This window comes from Oryctolagus cuniculus, chromosome 1, assembly GCF_964237555.1.
Source record: "Oryctolagus cuniculus chromosome 1, mOryCun1.1, whole genome shotgun sequence".
Lineage (NCBI taxonomy): Eukaryota > Metazoa > Chordata > Mammalia > Lagomorpha > Leporidae > Oryctolagus > Oryctolagus cuniculus.
This window is the reverse complement of record NC_091432.1, coordinates 70,098,583-70,111,784: the sequence shown is the minus strand read 5'-3', so window position 1 is coordinate 70,111,784 and position 13,202 is coordinate 70,098,583. Positions and strand designations below refer to the sequence as shown.

Here is a 13,202-nt window from a genome sequence, read left to right as displayed (position 1 = left end):
GACACTGAAACAGGGAATGTTGTGTGCACCCATGTTGCTCTGCAAAATGGAGCAAGGAAAAGACAGGACTGAGCAGGTGGCACCTCAGGTGCAGTTTGTGGATTGCATTCTGCCCATCTCCTGACCGGAGCTAAAGGAAGACATTGGAAGGAGAAAGCGGGTGATAGCACAGCTTACAGATCCCCAGGGTGCAAAGTAGGGGCCACAGAACGAGGAGGAGGAAAGACGAGAGGGCGACTAGGAGGTCCCCTGGCTCAGACACCCCAGCAACACGCAGCTGTGTGCGGCAGGCCCTGTGCTCCCCAGGTGCTGAGGGAGGCACTGCTGAGGCCCCTGAGTCTCTAGGTGATTGGCTGGAAGGACCCAGCAGCAAGAGGGGGAAGCGCAGGGGTCCCCAGGGAAGCAGACTAGAGCAGGCTTCAGAGCCAGGCAGGTCTGGGTTCCCACCTGGCTCTGTCACCGGCATTGCAGGGACCTTGAAGGAGGCTCCAAACCTCAGTTTTCTCACCTGTCACATGGGGTTGGTAGCTGGTTAGACAGCTGTTTCCGAGGTACCTACCTTGCAGCAGAGCTTGTTCAGGTGCCAGAGATTAGGGGAGAAAGCAGATAAAGGGCACTTGCTCTCTGGGAGCTCACACGCTAGGGGCAGGAGACAGGAGGTGAATCATTATATAAGCATCCGTGTGTGATACCTGAGGGTTGGTTGGTTGTTCCCTGGCTCATTTCCACACACGCAAAAGTTGGCGAGAGTAGCATCTGAGGATGGAAACCATTTGATGAGATAATATGTGCAAAATGTGTATTCCGGTGCCGCATGGAGTCGTTCATTTGGCTAGGAGCCCTTGGGAATGCTAGGTCGGCCCGGTCTCAGCCGGCCCATGGCGGGAATAAAACAGGTGCACTTCTGGTCCGGGGGTGGCACTACCCACCCCAGCGCGCTCCGGCCTTGGCGTCACTTCCTTGGTAAGCTCACTGAAGCAGAGGCCGAGGCATCTTCGCGGTGGACAGAGGAAGCCACAGAGATGGGATTGCGTGCAGGGGCCCTCGCGCTGGCTGCGTGGCGGTGAGGGAGCAGGTCTCTGCCACGTCATCACGAGGCCCGAGCTCACGCCCTGTCTTTGGTTTCCCCTCGGTTCCAGGCCGCGAGGCCTTGAGTGCGGCGAGGCCCCTGCCGGTGGATGTGGAGGAGCGCGGGCCGGAGGCCATGGACGTGAAGGAGAGGAAGCCCTACCGCTCGCTGACCCGGCGCCGGGACGCCGAGCGCCGCTACACCGGTTCGTCGGCCGACAGCGAGGAGGGCAAAACGCCGCAGAAGTCCTACAGCTCCAGCGAGACCCTCAAGGCCTACGACCAGGACGCCCGCTTGGCCTACGGCAGCCGCGTCAAGGATATGGTGCCACAGGAGGCCGAGGAATTCTGCCGCGCAGGTGAGGGCGGGCCCAGGCGCAGGTGTCCACCTGGGCGAGAGCCCTGCTGGGCCGGAACCGAAGCGAGGGTGGGGGTAGCCAGCTGTACACCAAGTCTCCGCTATTTGGGCGCCTGGATCTGGTTAAGGAGCCTGGCCTGTCACTCACTCTTCATGCTTTATTTCCCTTCCCCCTCCACCTAGCCAGGTGGGATAGGGCGCTGGCCTCTGGTGTCAGCTGCCCTGAGTTGAGTTAATTAGGGTCTCATAGCCTCCCCCCTCATCTGCTGGACAGGCAAGAGTGATCCCCCACCCACCCACCTGCAGAGACTTGCGGCACCCAGTAAGTGCCAGTCCTTCTGAGTTGTTATTTATTCAGTCAACAAACTCTCAACTTCTTTGTATCAATCCCATGTAGCTTTGAGAATAAGACATTGCTGAGATGCTTAGAACTTAGCATTTAATAGTTGAGAGGCTAAGTCAGTGCCTGACCCTCTCGTGTTCGCGTCCCACACTCAGTATTCACTGGTGCCTGTCCAGCCTACCTGGAAGACTTTCCCAAGCCACTCCTCCTCGCTGCCACTTCCCGGTGCCAGCCTCCACCATCTCTCGGAGGGTTAACCACTGATAGCCCACCACCCAGAGCTGGCTCCCGGGGCCATTCTCTGCACTGCAGCCAGAGTGAAGCTGGGGGACGACCCTGCAGCGCCCTTAAACTGAGCCCCTGAACCTGGCCCAAGAGGGCCTTCCCAACTTGCTTGTCTTCCTAGATGCTGTCCCCTGCCTATCTGCACTCGCCACCCATGGTCCTGCCCCACTAATCCAAGCTTGGTTCACACACCTGCTGCCATGGTGCCTTCCTACACGGATGCCCCAGTGATAGCTGTTTTTCTGCCTGCAGAACCTGGAGCCCTCTCTGCTGCCTGGTGGGTCACTACCTGCTATGGTTTGATCATGATTTGGCTCCCTAACTAACCCTAGGTTTGAGCCCCAAAGTCATCAGTTCTTGGCGTTTAGGAGGTGCACCTGCTGGGAGGTCCTTAGGTTCCTAGGGGCGTGCCCTCAGAAGGTAATTCCCAGGAGAGAGTTGGTTACATAAGCCTGAGTCAGGCCCGGCCCACTCTCTCTCCTTCCTGCCTTGCCTGTGACCCTTCCTCTGTACGCCTCTGCCACTGATACCCTCTGGACTCACCAGACCGCTGAACCAGTAGGCTGTACCTGATCTTGGACTGTGAACCTCCAAAACCGGGAGGAAAAATCAGCCTCCTTCCTTCATAAGTGACTTCCTCAGGTGTTCTGTTACAGGGATGAAAAGCCGACTCATACACCACCAATCCCAGATGAGCCCTTCCCTCTTTCTCCATGGACACGGTCAGCCATGCACCGGGCTGTGAAATGTATGCACATTTTTATAGCGTTGTGGAATCTTTCAACAAGGATGCCCCAGACCATAGCAGAAGGAGGTCACTGTCTCTCTCTCCCACACACAAGCCTATCCAAGGCCTTCTCATTGCCATTCTTCCCCACAGGCCTGGATTCCCAGGAAAGTGACCTGTTAGCAGGGCTGCCTCTTGCACTTGGAAGAAGAGGGCTCTGCAGCTGTTGCCCAGTTTGTGGTTCAAGAGCTTAAGCTCTGGCAGCCAAGAGATCTGGGTTTGAACTCTGGCTCTGCCATTGCTAGTGCTCTCAGCTTCCCCAACTGTGCAATGGGACCACAGAACCTAAGATGACAGAGGATTGATGAGGACTGGAAATAAGCACTCGACACTGGTGCCTGGCACAGACCAGCTGCTTTGTAATTGCTCTTGGCTCTGATTTACCACCTCTGAGTCTCAAAATGTGGGGAGGAAGAAAAACAAAGGTTCTTCTAGCTCTGTCCTGCCCCACTTGGATGCTGCCCTCACACATGAGGGTCAAGAGAGGAGCCCATCTCATCTTTGGAACAACCAAGGAACGTGCTCATTTCAGCAGCAAGCAGGTGCATAGCATTTCACAAAGCTCTATTCCCTTCCATGACTACCCTCGATCCTCAAAAACCCTTTAAAGGTACAGGTCGGGGATGACCATCCCAGTGAAAGGCAAGAACGTGGAAGCCATGGCAATCAGTGGCCCAAGATTGCAGAGCCTGGTGTTGAGTGAGGCAGGATGTTGACCTGTGTCCTGACTCCTCAGGAAACAGGCCAAAGGGACATAGAGGTAGCAGACCCCAAGGACTCCTCACAGCTGATGAAATCTTACAAGCTCACACATCATAGGGGCCAGCTGGCTCCACAGCAGCACTGAGTCCTTGGGGTTGGTTGTGCTCTTGCGTCGTCCCAGTCCAGAGACGCCTCAGGTCCCTCATATGGGTGCTGAGAGTCTGGATTCTCAAAAGGCTATGCAGGGTGAGCCATATGGAAGTCAGTGCAGCCCAGGCTGTTTGTGGCAAACAAATTTGATTTCTCACTAAATGGAGCAGTCATTCTTCATAACATGTGAGTGGCCTCTCCTGAGAAGGCCAGCCCAATATTGCAGAAAGCTGGGCTGGGGGAGGGGAGCAGGACAGGAGTGCGGACTGTCATTCAGAGAGGGGCCAGGGAGTGGGGTGCATGGAGAGAGGGAAGTGGACTGAGGGATTTTGGCTCCAGTTTGGAGGGTGTTTTTTTTTTTTTCGTTAGAAGGCAGGCAAACTATGAGGGCAGATTGGAGTATGACACACAGGGGTGAGACTCAAAATACTTCACATCTGGTCTGGCCCTGGCCGTAGCCAATCAGAATGTCTGCCTGGCCACTGAACACAGCGCAGAGGCACCTGCTATGCCAAGCCTGCTGACACCAGCCATTTGTTTAGAAACTGGATCAGGAGGGAATGGGGAGTCAGAGTAGGGAAGGTACTGGAGTAGGCAGAGCAGAGCCTGGGAGGCACTGAGGTGGCTCAGAAGCCAGTGACGGTATTTACCAACCATTGTGGGAGTCTCACATGACTTAAACCTGAAACCAAGGCTGTGCCCTCATGAGCCGCCTGGGGAGCAGATTCGGGCACATCACCTCCCACTGCCGCAGCCTCGCTCTGCAGCCTGTGTTACTGCAGCACCCCAACCTGTCTCCCTCTTTTGTTATCCATGCTGCAGAGAGCTGCCAGAGTGTGTGTGTTTCATTTACTGAGTGCCAGCCCTGCAGTAGGGGTGACAGGTGTTGGATACAGAGATGACAAGGCCACTCCGGGAGAGCAGGGTTGTTGAGTAAGAGTGAGACCCAATTGTAATAGGACGCCGTCTCTGCTGCCTTTCCCTGCTGCCTCTCTGGCAGCTCCTCCTCCTAGTCCTAGCCATGGTTATAGGCTTGGGCATCCACCTCTCCTGTCTGCTCTGTTCCCGTGTGCTCTCTGAGCCCCCACCCACCAGACATCTCACATTCTGCCTCTGTGCTCCTCACTCTGGATTTTGCTCCTTAGTTTTATGTTTGAGAAACACTGTGCTGTCAGCGCCGTGGAGCTAGGCACCACTGCTCATTGCTGTATCTCCGCGAATACCCAGGGTCAGCAGGAGCTGCTGCCGTTGTGGGCACTAGCTGATCATCGGTCCGTTTCGCCAGATTGTTGTTTTGATTGGGAATGACACTTAGTGCTTTCCTACACCCCCTCTTCCTTAACCCCTGAAGACAATCATGGAATATGAGAAGCGTGGGAGGGGCTGTCCCTGAGTAGCCGTTGAATTGACATTCAGGAGTGACACAGATGCCCTGCTCCCTGCTCAGTCACTGTTCTCTTTGCCCCTGCAACACTAACCTTGGGGAACTCCACTCAGCCACATCTGCCCCTGCCTCATTCCTGGGCATCCTGAGTCCTACCTGAGCCCCTAAAAGACCGGTTTCTGCTGACTGCCTGCTGCAATCCAGCCCCCTTTCCTTGTGCAAGGCTGACTTTGCGGGTCACCAACTTCTTCACGCTCCTGATCTGGGTGCTCCTGAACTGCTGGTCCCAGGGGCGCCACTTAGGGCTCATCGGCTGGGCTTCTGCCCTGCTCCAGACGTACTGACAAGTCCTGCCCGGGGGAGGAGATCAGAACCCTCCATGCAACTTAACAGACATTAATTGAGCTCCTTCTGAATATGGATTTAGTTGTGGGCACAGGGATTTAGAAATGAACAAGCGGTTAGGTCCTCTCTGGCATAGTCAGGCCCTGCAGCCCCACTGTGCAGTGTGACCAAGGCCAAGGACTGGAGAAAGGGCAGAAGGCAGCAGCAGCAGGTTCTTCCCAAGTGTAGGCACTGAGAGACAGAGCAGGTGCACCTGATTAGGGCCCTAGGAGAAGTAGAGGATCTGGGCTGGAGGAGAAGGGGCAGGAAGAGCCCTACAGGCAGAGGAAGTAGCTAGAACTAAAGGCATGGACGTGGAACCCCCACAGTCGGTTCCAAGAGCCACCGTGAATCCTGGGGGAGGCTGGGGCTTCTGCTGGAGACGCTGACATGGGTTCACGTGTTTCTCCTCCCAGGTGCGAATTTCAGCCTGCGTGAGCTGGGGCTGGGGGAGGTGACGCCTCCTCATGGGACCCTGTACCGGACGGACATCGGCCTCCCCCACTGTGGCTACTCCATGGGCGCCAGCTCCGATGCCGACATGGAGGCTGATACTGTTCTGTCCCCCGAGCACCCCGTGCGGCTGTGGGGCCGGAGCACGCGGTCGGGGCGCAGCTCCTGCCTGTCCAGTCGCGCCAACTCCAACCTCACGCTCACAGACACGGAGCACGAGAACACGGAGACTGGTAAGTGGTCCGTTTGGCCTATGCCAGGCATGGAGGTTGTGGGCTGGGGTTTTTGCCACAGTATTGATTTACACCCTGTCGCTTCCGACTCTGGTGAACTTGGTGAAACTGCTTTGCTCTCAGTGGTCGAAAGTCAGAGCCTCGTGCACAGTCATGTGACATAGCCCCTTGTGGGTGACATGCCAGGATTGGCCACTGCCCTTTCTGTCCCGATCAGGGAGGTGCCGACAGGGCTGGGCTATTGCTTGCTAGGTGCCTATGTTTGGAGGAACAGAGGGGACACGGGACAGTGTCCTCTATGGAATGAGCAGTGCCTGGTCCTGCCTGAGTCCGCCTTGGGCAATCTCCAGCCTCCAGGTGCCCGACATTTTGTGTTGGTCAGAGGATGGAGACTCCACCCAGACTACCATTTAGGGAAAATTTGAAACTCCTCGTGGAGGGGAGATGTTGATCAAAGGGGAAATAAGTGTGCATGGTTTACGAGTTGCGCAGCATAGTGACTGCAGTTAATAAGAATGTCCTGTGTTCTTCCCAATTGTTAGAAGAGTACACTTTGAATGGTCTTACCACACATACAAACACACATGAAAAAGTGAGGTGATAATATGTTGATTGATTTGATTGGGTTGTTCTGGAATGCACCCACACAAGGTAGCTGCCGACTGCTGACGGCACAGTGGTGTGAAAGTGTACCTGTCCCACCATTCTCTTTTCACTTCGGAGGCAGTATTCAACAAATCACATGCGATACTCAGCTTGACCACGGAACAGGCTCTGTGTTAGGTGATTTTGCCCACCTGTCAGCTTCTGTGAGTGCTGAGAACATGATTAAGGTAGGAGATGCTAAGTTGTGGTGTCTGGTAGGTTAGGTTATTAAATGCCGGCTTGACTTGCGAGGCTTTGGACTTTGGTAACTCCACTGTCCGTGAGAGAGAGCCTCAAATTCCAATCATCTCATCATAAGTCAGGAAGCATCTGTATGTCAGGACCACATTGTACCCCATTAGTCCCATGGATGACTGCTTGTCAACTCAAAGTCAAACAAAAATCATGGAAATGACAAAACATGAGAATCTTCGCTGCAACTTCCCCGCGACCTCTGGAGTGCCAGCTCCAGACTCCTTCCTCCATCCCCGTCACTGCTCCTCCCCAGGGCTGGGAGGTGTGTGGAGAAAAAGATGACAGCTGGTCTACCTACCGCCCTTCACTGCTGGTGGGAAGGGCTCACTTTCGAGGTTTTCGGCAGCCCTGCTGGAGCTGAGCTCCGGGGATATATCATTGTCGGCCATGTTTTACACCGGGCAGCACCAAGGAGGGTCCTTGTGCCAAGAGCCTGTGGCAGGCACATGGGAGAGCGCCTTCATCCTCATGGTAACGCAAGGGCATTCCATTTGCCAGATGAAAAAACTGAGACTCTAAGCAGGTCAGCTGACACCACCACCAGCACATCGGCAAAGCTCAGCTCGCAACTCGGCTTGCTCTAGCCTTTAACCTGGGCCTGGTGAAGTCAGTGAGGGCGCTGGACTCCCAACGGAGGCTGCCAGAAATGCGCAGCTGGGTTCTGGGAGATCCTTAGCAGATAAATGGGCAATGCAAAGCATCGCCCCCGGCCTCTTGCAGCCACGGAGCCTCGGCTATGCCTCCACGCCTGGCCGGGCATTAGTCAATAGTCATTGTCAACAATATTGATAGCGGTGGAGGCTTCTGCTGAGGTCACGGCCATGCTGCCTGCAGCTGCCATCAATAAGAACTTTTATGGGGTCCATTAAAGCCAATTTCTACCCCTGAAGGTTAATGTCAGCAGCTTTTATGTCACTGCTTAATATCTAAAATAAATACAGAATTGACTGGGTAATGTAAACACAAATCTTGCCCCCCAGGCAGAGCCCAGCCCTCAGGCCTTTTCTGCTGAGAGGGGCCTTGCAGGCTGGCGGCTGTGAGGAAGAGCTGGCACACCGGGCATGTCGTGGGCATTCGGCACAGGCTTTTTACAGAGCCGAGGTTGCAGTCTGAGCTCCGTTCGCCACCCCTGGGTCAGGATGACACGGTGTCACTAGTTGACTCGGCCTGTGATTTGTTCTGTCTCTGTGCTGAGCTCCTTCAGCAGGCCAGGCATTCATGTAGAATGCAGAGTGGCGATGGATCAAGGGGCAGGTGGAGAAGGAACCTCTCCCTGTGGTCCTGTGCTCTAATAGAGGCGTAGGGGCAGTGTCTGGGGAAGGCAGGAGGCACAGAGACCACCAGCATCAGCGTCCAGAGAGGACGACTGGCCTCAGGCCCCAGCTGGGTGACCTTGGGCAAGTCCCTTCACATCTCTGAGCCACAGTTTCCTCAATCTGCAAGCGAGAAGCCAGGGGTCACCAGATCTCAGTGGGGCAGGAGCAGTGGCTGGGTTTAGTGAGCACAGAGCTTCAGTTTGGGATCCAGAGAATGTTCCGGAAATGAATAGTAACAATAGCTGGACACTATTGCAAACATGCTAAATGCCTGAACACCAAAAAAAATAAAAGATTGGATTTTGTTATATATATTTTACCTCACCCAGTTTTTAAAAATACAAAAAATGCCAATGCCATCTTCCCTCCTTGAAGGACTGCTGTGATTGGTTCTACACTGTTTGAGAAACATCTGGCCTGCGTTGGTCCTTAATTCACATTAGCCATTAATATTAATTTTCTAACGAGCTGCGGATGATGGTAAAGCAGCCACTCGTTTTGCCTGAGGGTGCCCAGGCACGTTCCTTCATTCCGCTCGCGGTGTGCACCTGGGCTCAGAGGCCTGCGAGGATTTCTCTGAGCACGACGGATCTGAGGCGAGCATTCCCAGTGGAGGCAGTGGCGCGAGGCAACACTCGGAGGCATGACGAGGCCCGGTCGGCTGGGGAGATGGTGAGAATGGACTGTGTGCTTGAATCCTAGAGCTAAATTGAGCGATTCCCTTAGACAAGAACCAATGGGATAGAAGCAGAGTTACCCCCCAAATCCTCAAGCAGCCCAGTGTCAAAAGGGAAATTATTGGTTAATCTAATTAGGCAGCCAGACTGCTGATGGCGAACCAGCAGATGAGGTGAGCATCTCTAAGCACGGTCAGAAAGCAGTTCATTACCAGTTCAACTCAGTACATCTTCTACCCTCCCCGGCCCCTTACCCGTAAGAGCTGTAAGAATGTGTCGTGAAGTCACAGAGTGGTCAGGGTAACACAGCAGCCCAGCCCACTGCACAGCAGGAATGACAGGACAGCATCTTCTGCAGCGGGACTTGGGTGCCATTGGACAAGGTGGGGACCGGACCCCCGTGTTGACTGCTGCCTTAGTGCCAGCCCACACTTCCTCCCAGGCATGCAGAGGCACCTGCTGTCTTCAGGGGATTGGAGTCTCCAAGTGGGACAGAGTTTCCCATGAGACATTTGTGTAAACTGGGAGCCCCGCCAAGTTCCAAAGATGACCAGAGCATGCCCCCAGAGTATTGAGGGCCTCACCCACAACAAGCCTATTGAGTCTTATTTTTTAAAAAGATTTATTTCCTTATTTGAAAGGCAGAGTTAGAGGCAGAGAGAGGTCTTTTATCCTCTGTTTCATTCCCCAAATGGCTACAATGGCTGGAGCTGAGCCTATACGAAGCCTGGAGCTTCTTCAGGGTCTCCCACATGGGTGCAGGGGCCCTAGCACCTGAGCCATCTTCTGCTTTCCCAAATGCATTAGCAGGGAGCTGGGTTGGAAGTGGAGTAGCTGGGACTTGAACCAGCATCCATATGAGATACTGGCGCCACAGGCAGTGGCTTAACCCACTAGGCCACAGCATCGGCCCCATCCATTGAGTATTAACCTCCTCTCGTTTTCTAGCTAAGGGCACTGAGATCTGGAGAGAGGAGCTGACTTGCTGAAGGGTCCACCACTCATGGGTAGCAGAGCTGAGGGTTGGTCCAGACCTGTCCGTCTCCAGTGCCTATCATCTGTCTTAACCACTGTGCTCTACAGTTGGCCCTGTTTTATAGAAATGTTTTCATTAGCTTACTGCATAAATGGATGAAGTCTGGAAGAGAATTCTTGCTGTATCTGGAACATAAACTAGTTTGTTGATGTTAGAAACTCCCAGAAAGGAAAATGAATCTGTACCCTTAGGGAGCTGATTAGGAGCTGGAGATCAAACCAGGCCAGTCTCAAATTGTGACTTGCTGGAGAAAAGACATTTGGAGTAGGGATTGTAGAGGCTTAAGATAAAATTCCAACCAGGAGGTGTCATAGATGGTCTCATGCAAAGAAGTGCTGGTCCCTGGCTGTGAGGAGTGGAAAGGACTGGAACAGGCAAGGCGAGGAGGTAACAATAGAAAGTGCATCCCAGGGGCTGGAGCGTTAGCGTGTGTGGTAGAGGAGGAGGCAGGACAGAAAGCACTGGGACATGAAGTTTGCCTGTGAAATGGGTTTTCTGTGCTTGCTATTTCTTGAGCACCTACTGTATTCCAGCTCCTGTTCTAGGTATTGTGGTCCCAGCAGGGGTCTGACCAACCTGCCTCCATCATTCTAATGTGTAGATGAGGAGACTGATGGTGAACAAGCTAAAAAACTTGGTATGATGCGTCATGAGGGTATGTGTTACAGGAAGGACAGCTGAGTCCCAGGGTGAGGGAGGAGGTCATGGTTTGAGATGGGGTAGCCAGAGAAGGGAGCCTAGCGCAAGGCCTTGTTGGAGGTAAGGGAGGGAGTGGTAAGAATGTCCAGAGGAGAAGCAATCCTGGAAGGAACCCGGACTGAAGGGAGGGCAGGTGCCAGGGCTGATGTGGCTTGTTTGAACAGCGGCAGGGGGCCAGTGTGGCAGGCCAGAGAGCTGACCCAGGGCTGTGGGTGCACAGACCCATGTGAGGGGAGCCAGGAAGGATCTCACCAGGATCATTCCAGAAGCTGTGTTGAGAGTAGGCTGTTACAGACAGAGGCACCGCGCAGTACCCTGGAGAGGGTGGGGTCAGTAAGGGTCACATCTGCCCCTGGTGAAAGGAGCAGAGCTGCTTGGTAGCACTGAGGCAGCCTCACACTGTTAGGTTCTATGTTCAAAATGGGCTTTCCCTGGAACTCTTAAAGGAGTGGGAGCTTGGGGCCGGCACTGTGGCGCAGTAGGTTAAAGCCCCGGCCTGCAGCACTGGCATCCCATATGGGCGCCAGTTCTAGTCCCGGTCGCTCCCCTTCTGATCCAATTCTCTGCTATGGCCTGGGAAAGCAGTAGAAGATGGCCCAAGTCCTTGAGCCCCTGAACCCACATGGGAGACCCAGAAGAAGCTCCTGGCTCCTGGCTTGGGATCAGCGCAGCTCCAGCCATTGCGGCCAACTGGGGAGTGAACCAGCAGATGGAAGACCTCTCTCTCTCTGTCTCTACCTCTCTGTAACTCTTTCGAATAAATAAAAATAAATCTTAAAGGAGTGGGGGCTCCCATCCAATCCTTCTAACCTCGCAGCTATTTCAGCCCAGATGTGGGTCCTTTTGTCACCAGAATATTCCATACCCTGTCCCATGCTCCCTCTTGTAGGAAGTGACTGACCATGAGCCACATCCCTTGTCTGTTGCTCACACCCCACTGCATCCTGTGCCAATCCTCTTGGTTTCTGACCCTGCTGCTTAACTCCCATTCCAGCCTTGCCTTGTCTTCCCCATGAGACTCTTGGTGCCATCTTTTTGCTGCTGCTGCTGTTATAATCTTGGCTTGCCATAGCCATAATCCCAGCTGTTCCTTCCACTCTGTCACATCCACCTGCCTTAGGGAAGTTTGACCGGGCGCCTCTTCTCCATAGTTCTCTTTTGGGATTGCCCGTGTAACCTGGGAACTACTAGCATTGCTGTTCTTGGGAGTTTCTTGGTTTTTTAAAAAGATTTATTTATTCATTTTGAAAGAGAGATCTTCCACCCTGTGGTTCACTCCCCAGATGGCCACAACAGCCAGTGCTGGGTCAGGCTGGAGCAAGGAGCTTCATCTGGGTCTCCCATCTGGTTGGGAGGGCCCCAAACACTTGGGCCATCTTCTGTTGGTTTTCCCAGGCCACTGGCAGGGAGGTGGACTGAAAGTGGAGCAGCCAGGACAAGAACTGAAGCCCATGTGGGATGTAGGCAGTGGGTTAACCCGCTGCGCCACAGCACCAGCCCCAGAAATTTCTGTCAAAGGACTTTGAGATGTCCTGACCCAGGTTAAACGCACCTCATATCCACTCCCCTGCTGCTCAGCTGTTTCCTTTCTGGTGGACTGCACAGAGCAGTGCCACCGTACCCTCCTTCTGAAGCAGGCAAGGAGGAGAAGGGAGTCAGGGATCTTCAAAGCTGTGCTAAATTAAGATAGATTGCATTCTTAAAACTCGGCTAAGACCCACTGGGTGTGCAGAGAGATGCAGCAAACAAGAATTTGCTTTTAATTTGAACCAACTTGACTTTCAATTCCAGTGGGAAGCAGCCATGTGCACCATAACAAAATTCCTACCGAAAGGTGTTGGAGAGGTGTTTTCTCCCACCAGTAAGCTCGGCTGTTTCCAGAAAGAGTGGTTTCTGAGCCTGCATCAAGCTCATCCACCCCAGAATGACTTAGGAAAGAAAGAGAGGAACAGATAGGAGGAAAAGAGCTTCCTGCCTACAGGAGCCTGGTGCTGGTGCTGGGGTCTGTGGACTGCAGGGATGAGTCTGCTTCCAGTTTGAAGCTGCATCGCCAGTCCCAGTGTGACCTTGGGCAGGTCACTTCGCTTCTCCAAGCATTTGTCTTCCCATCAGCCAAAGGGACAACCTCTCAAGTTGATGAGATTACATGGAGCGACCTTGGAAGTGCAGCTGACCACTGAGAACTTGGGTGATTGTGTGCAGGTGACTGACTGTGAGTGTCATCACCTGTAGCATGGCAATGAATGAATGCCTGTGCTAAGGTTGTAATGAAGATGCAGGTGGATGTGCACACATGACGGAGTCCAGACAGAGTGTCCCAGGTCAGAAACAACTGTGCAGTAAATTCTATGTTTCTAGCCCCCTGACATAAAATTATAATATTACACAGAATACTGATGCAGGAATAGGGGACCTCACATATATCAT

At 53.7% G+C, this 13,202-nt stretch overlaps 1 protein-coding gene across 32 annotated transcripts in view; it reads left to right on the top strand.

Annotated features, from left to right (window-relative positions):
• The window catches only part of TENM4 (teneurin transmembrane protein 4), a 2,118,216-nt gene that overhangs the window by 1,721,175 nt on the left and 383,839 nt on the right, over positions 1–13,202 (top strand). For all 32 annotated transcript variants that reach the window (XM_051821885.2, XM_051821866.2, XM_051821785.2 and 29 more), the window contains 2 exons: positions 1,140–1,427; positions 5,878–6,147. In XM_051821885.2, coding sequence (XP_051677845.2) covers positions 1,205–1,427; positions 5,878–6,147 — 493 coding nt within the window. In that variant the 5' untranslated portion in view covers positions 1,140–1,204. The remainder of the gene's footprint in view (positions 1–1,139; positions 1,428–5,877; positions 6,148–13,202) is intronic.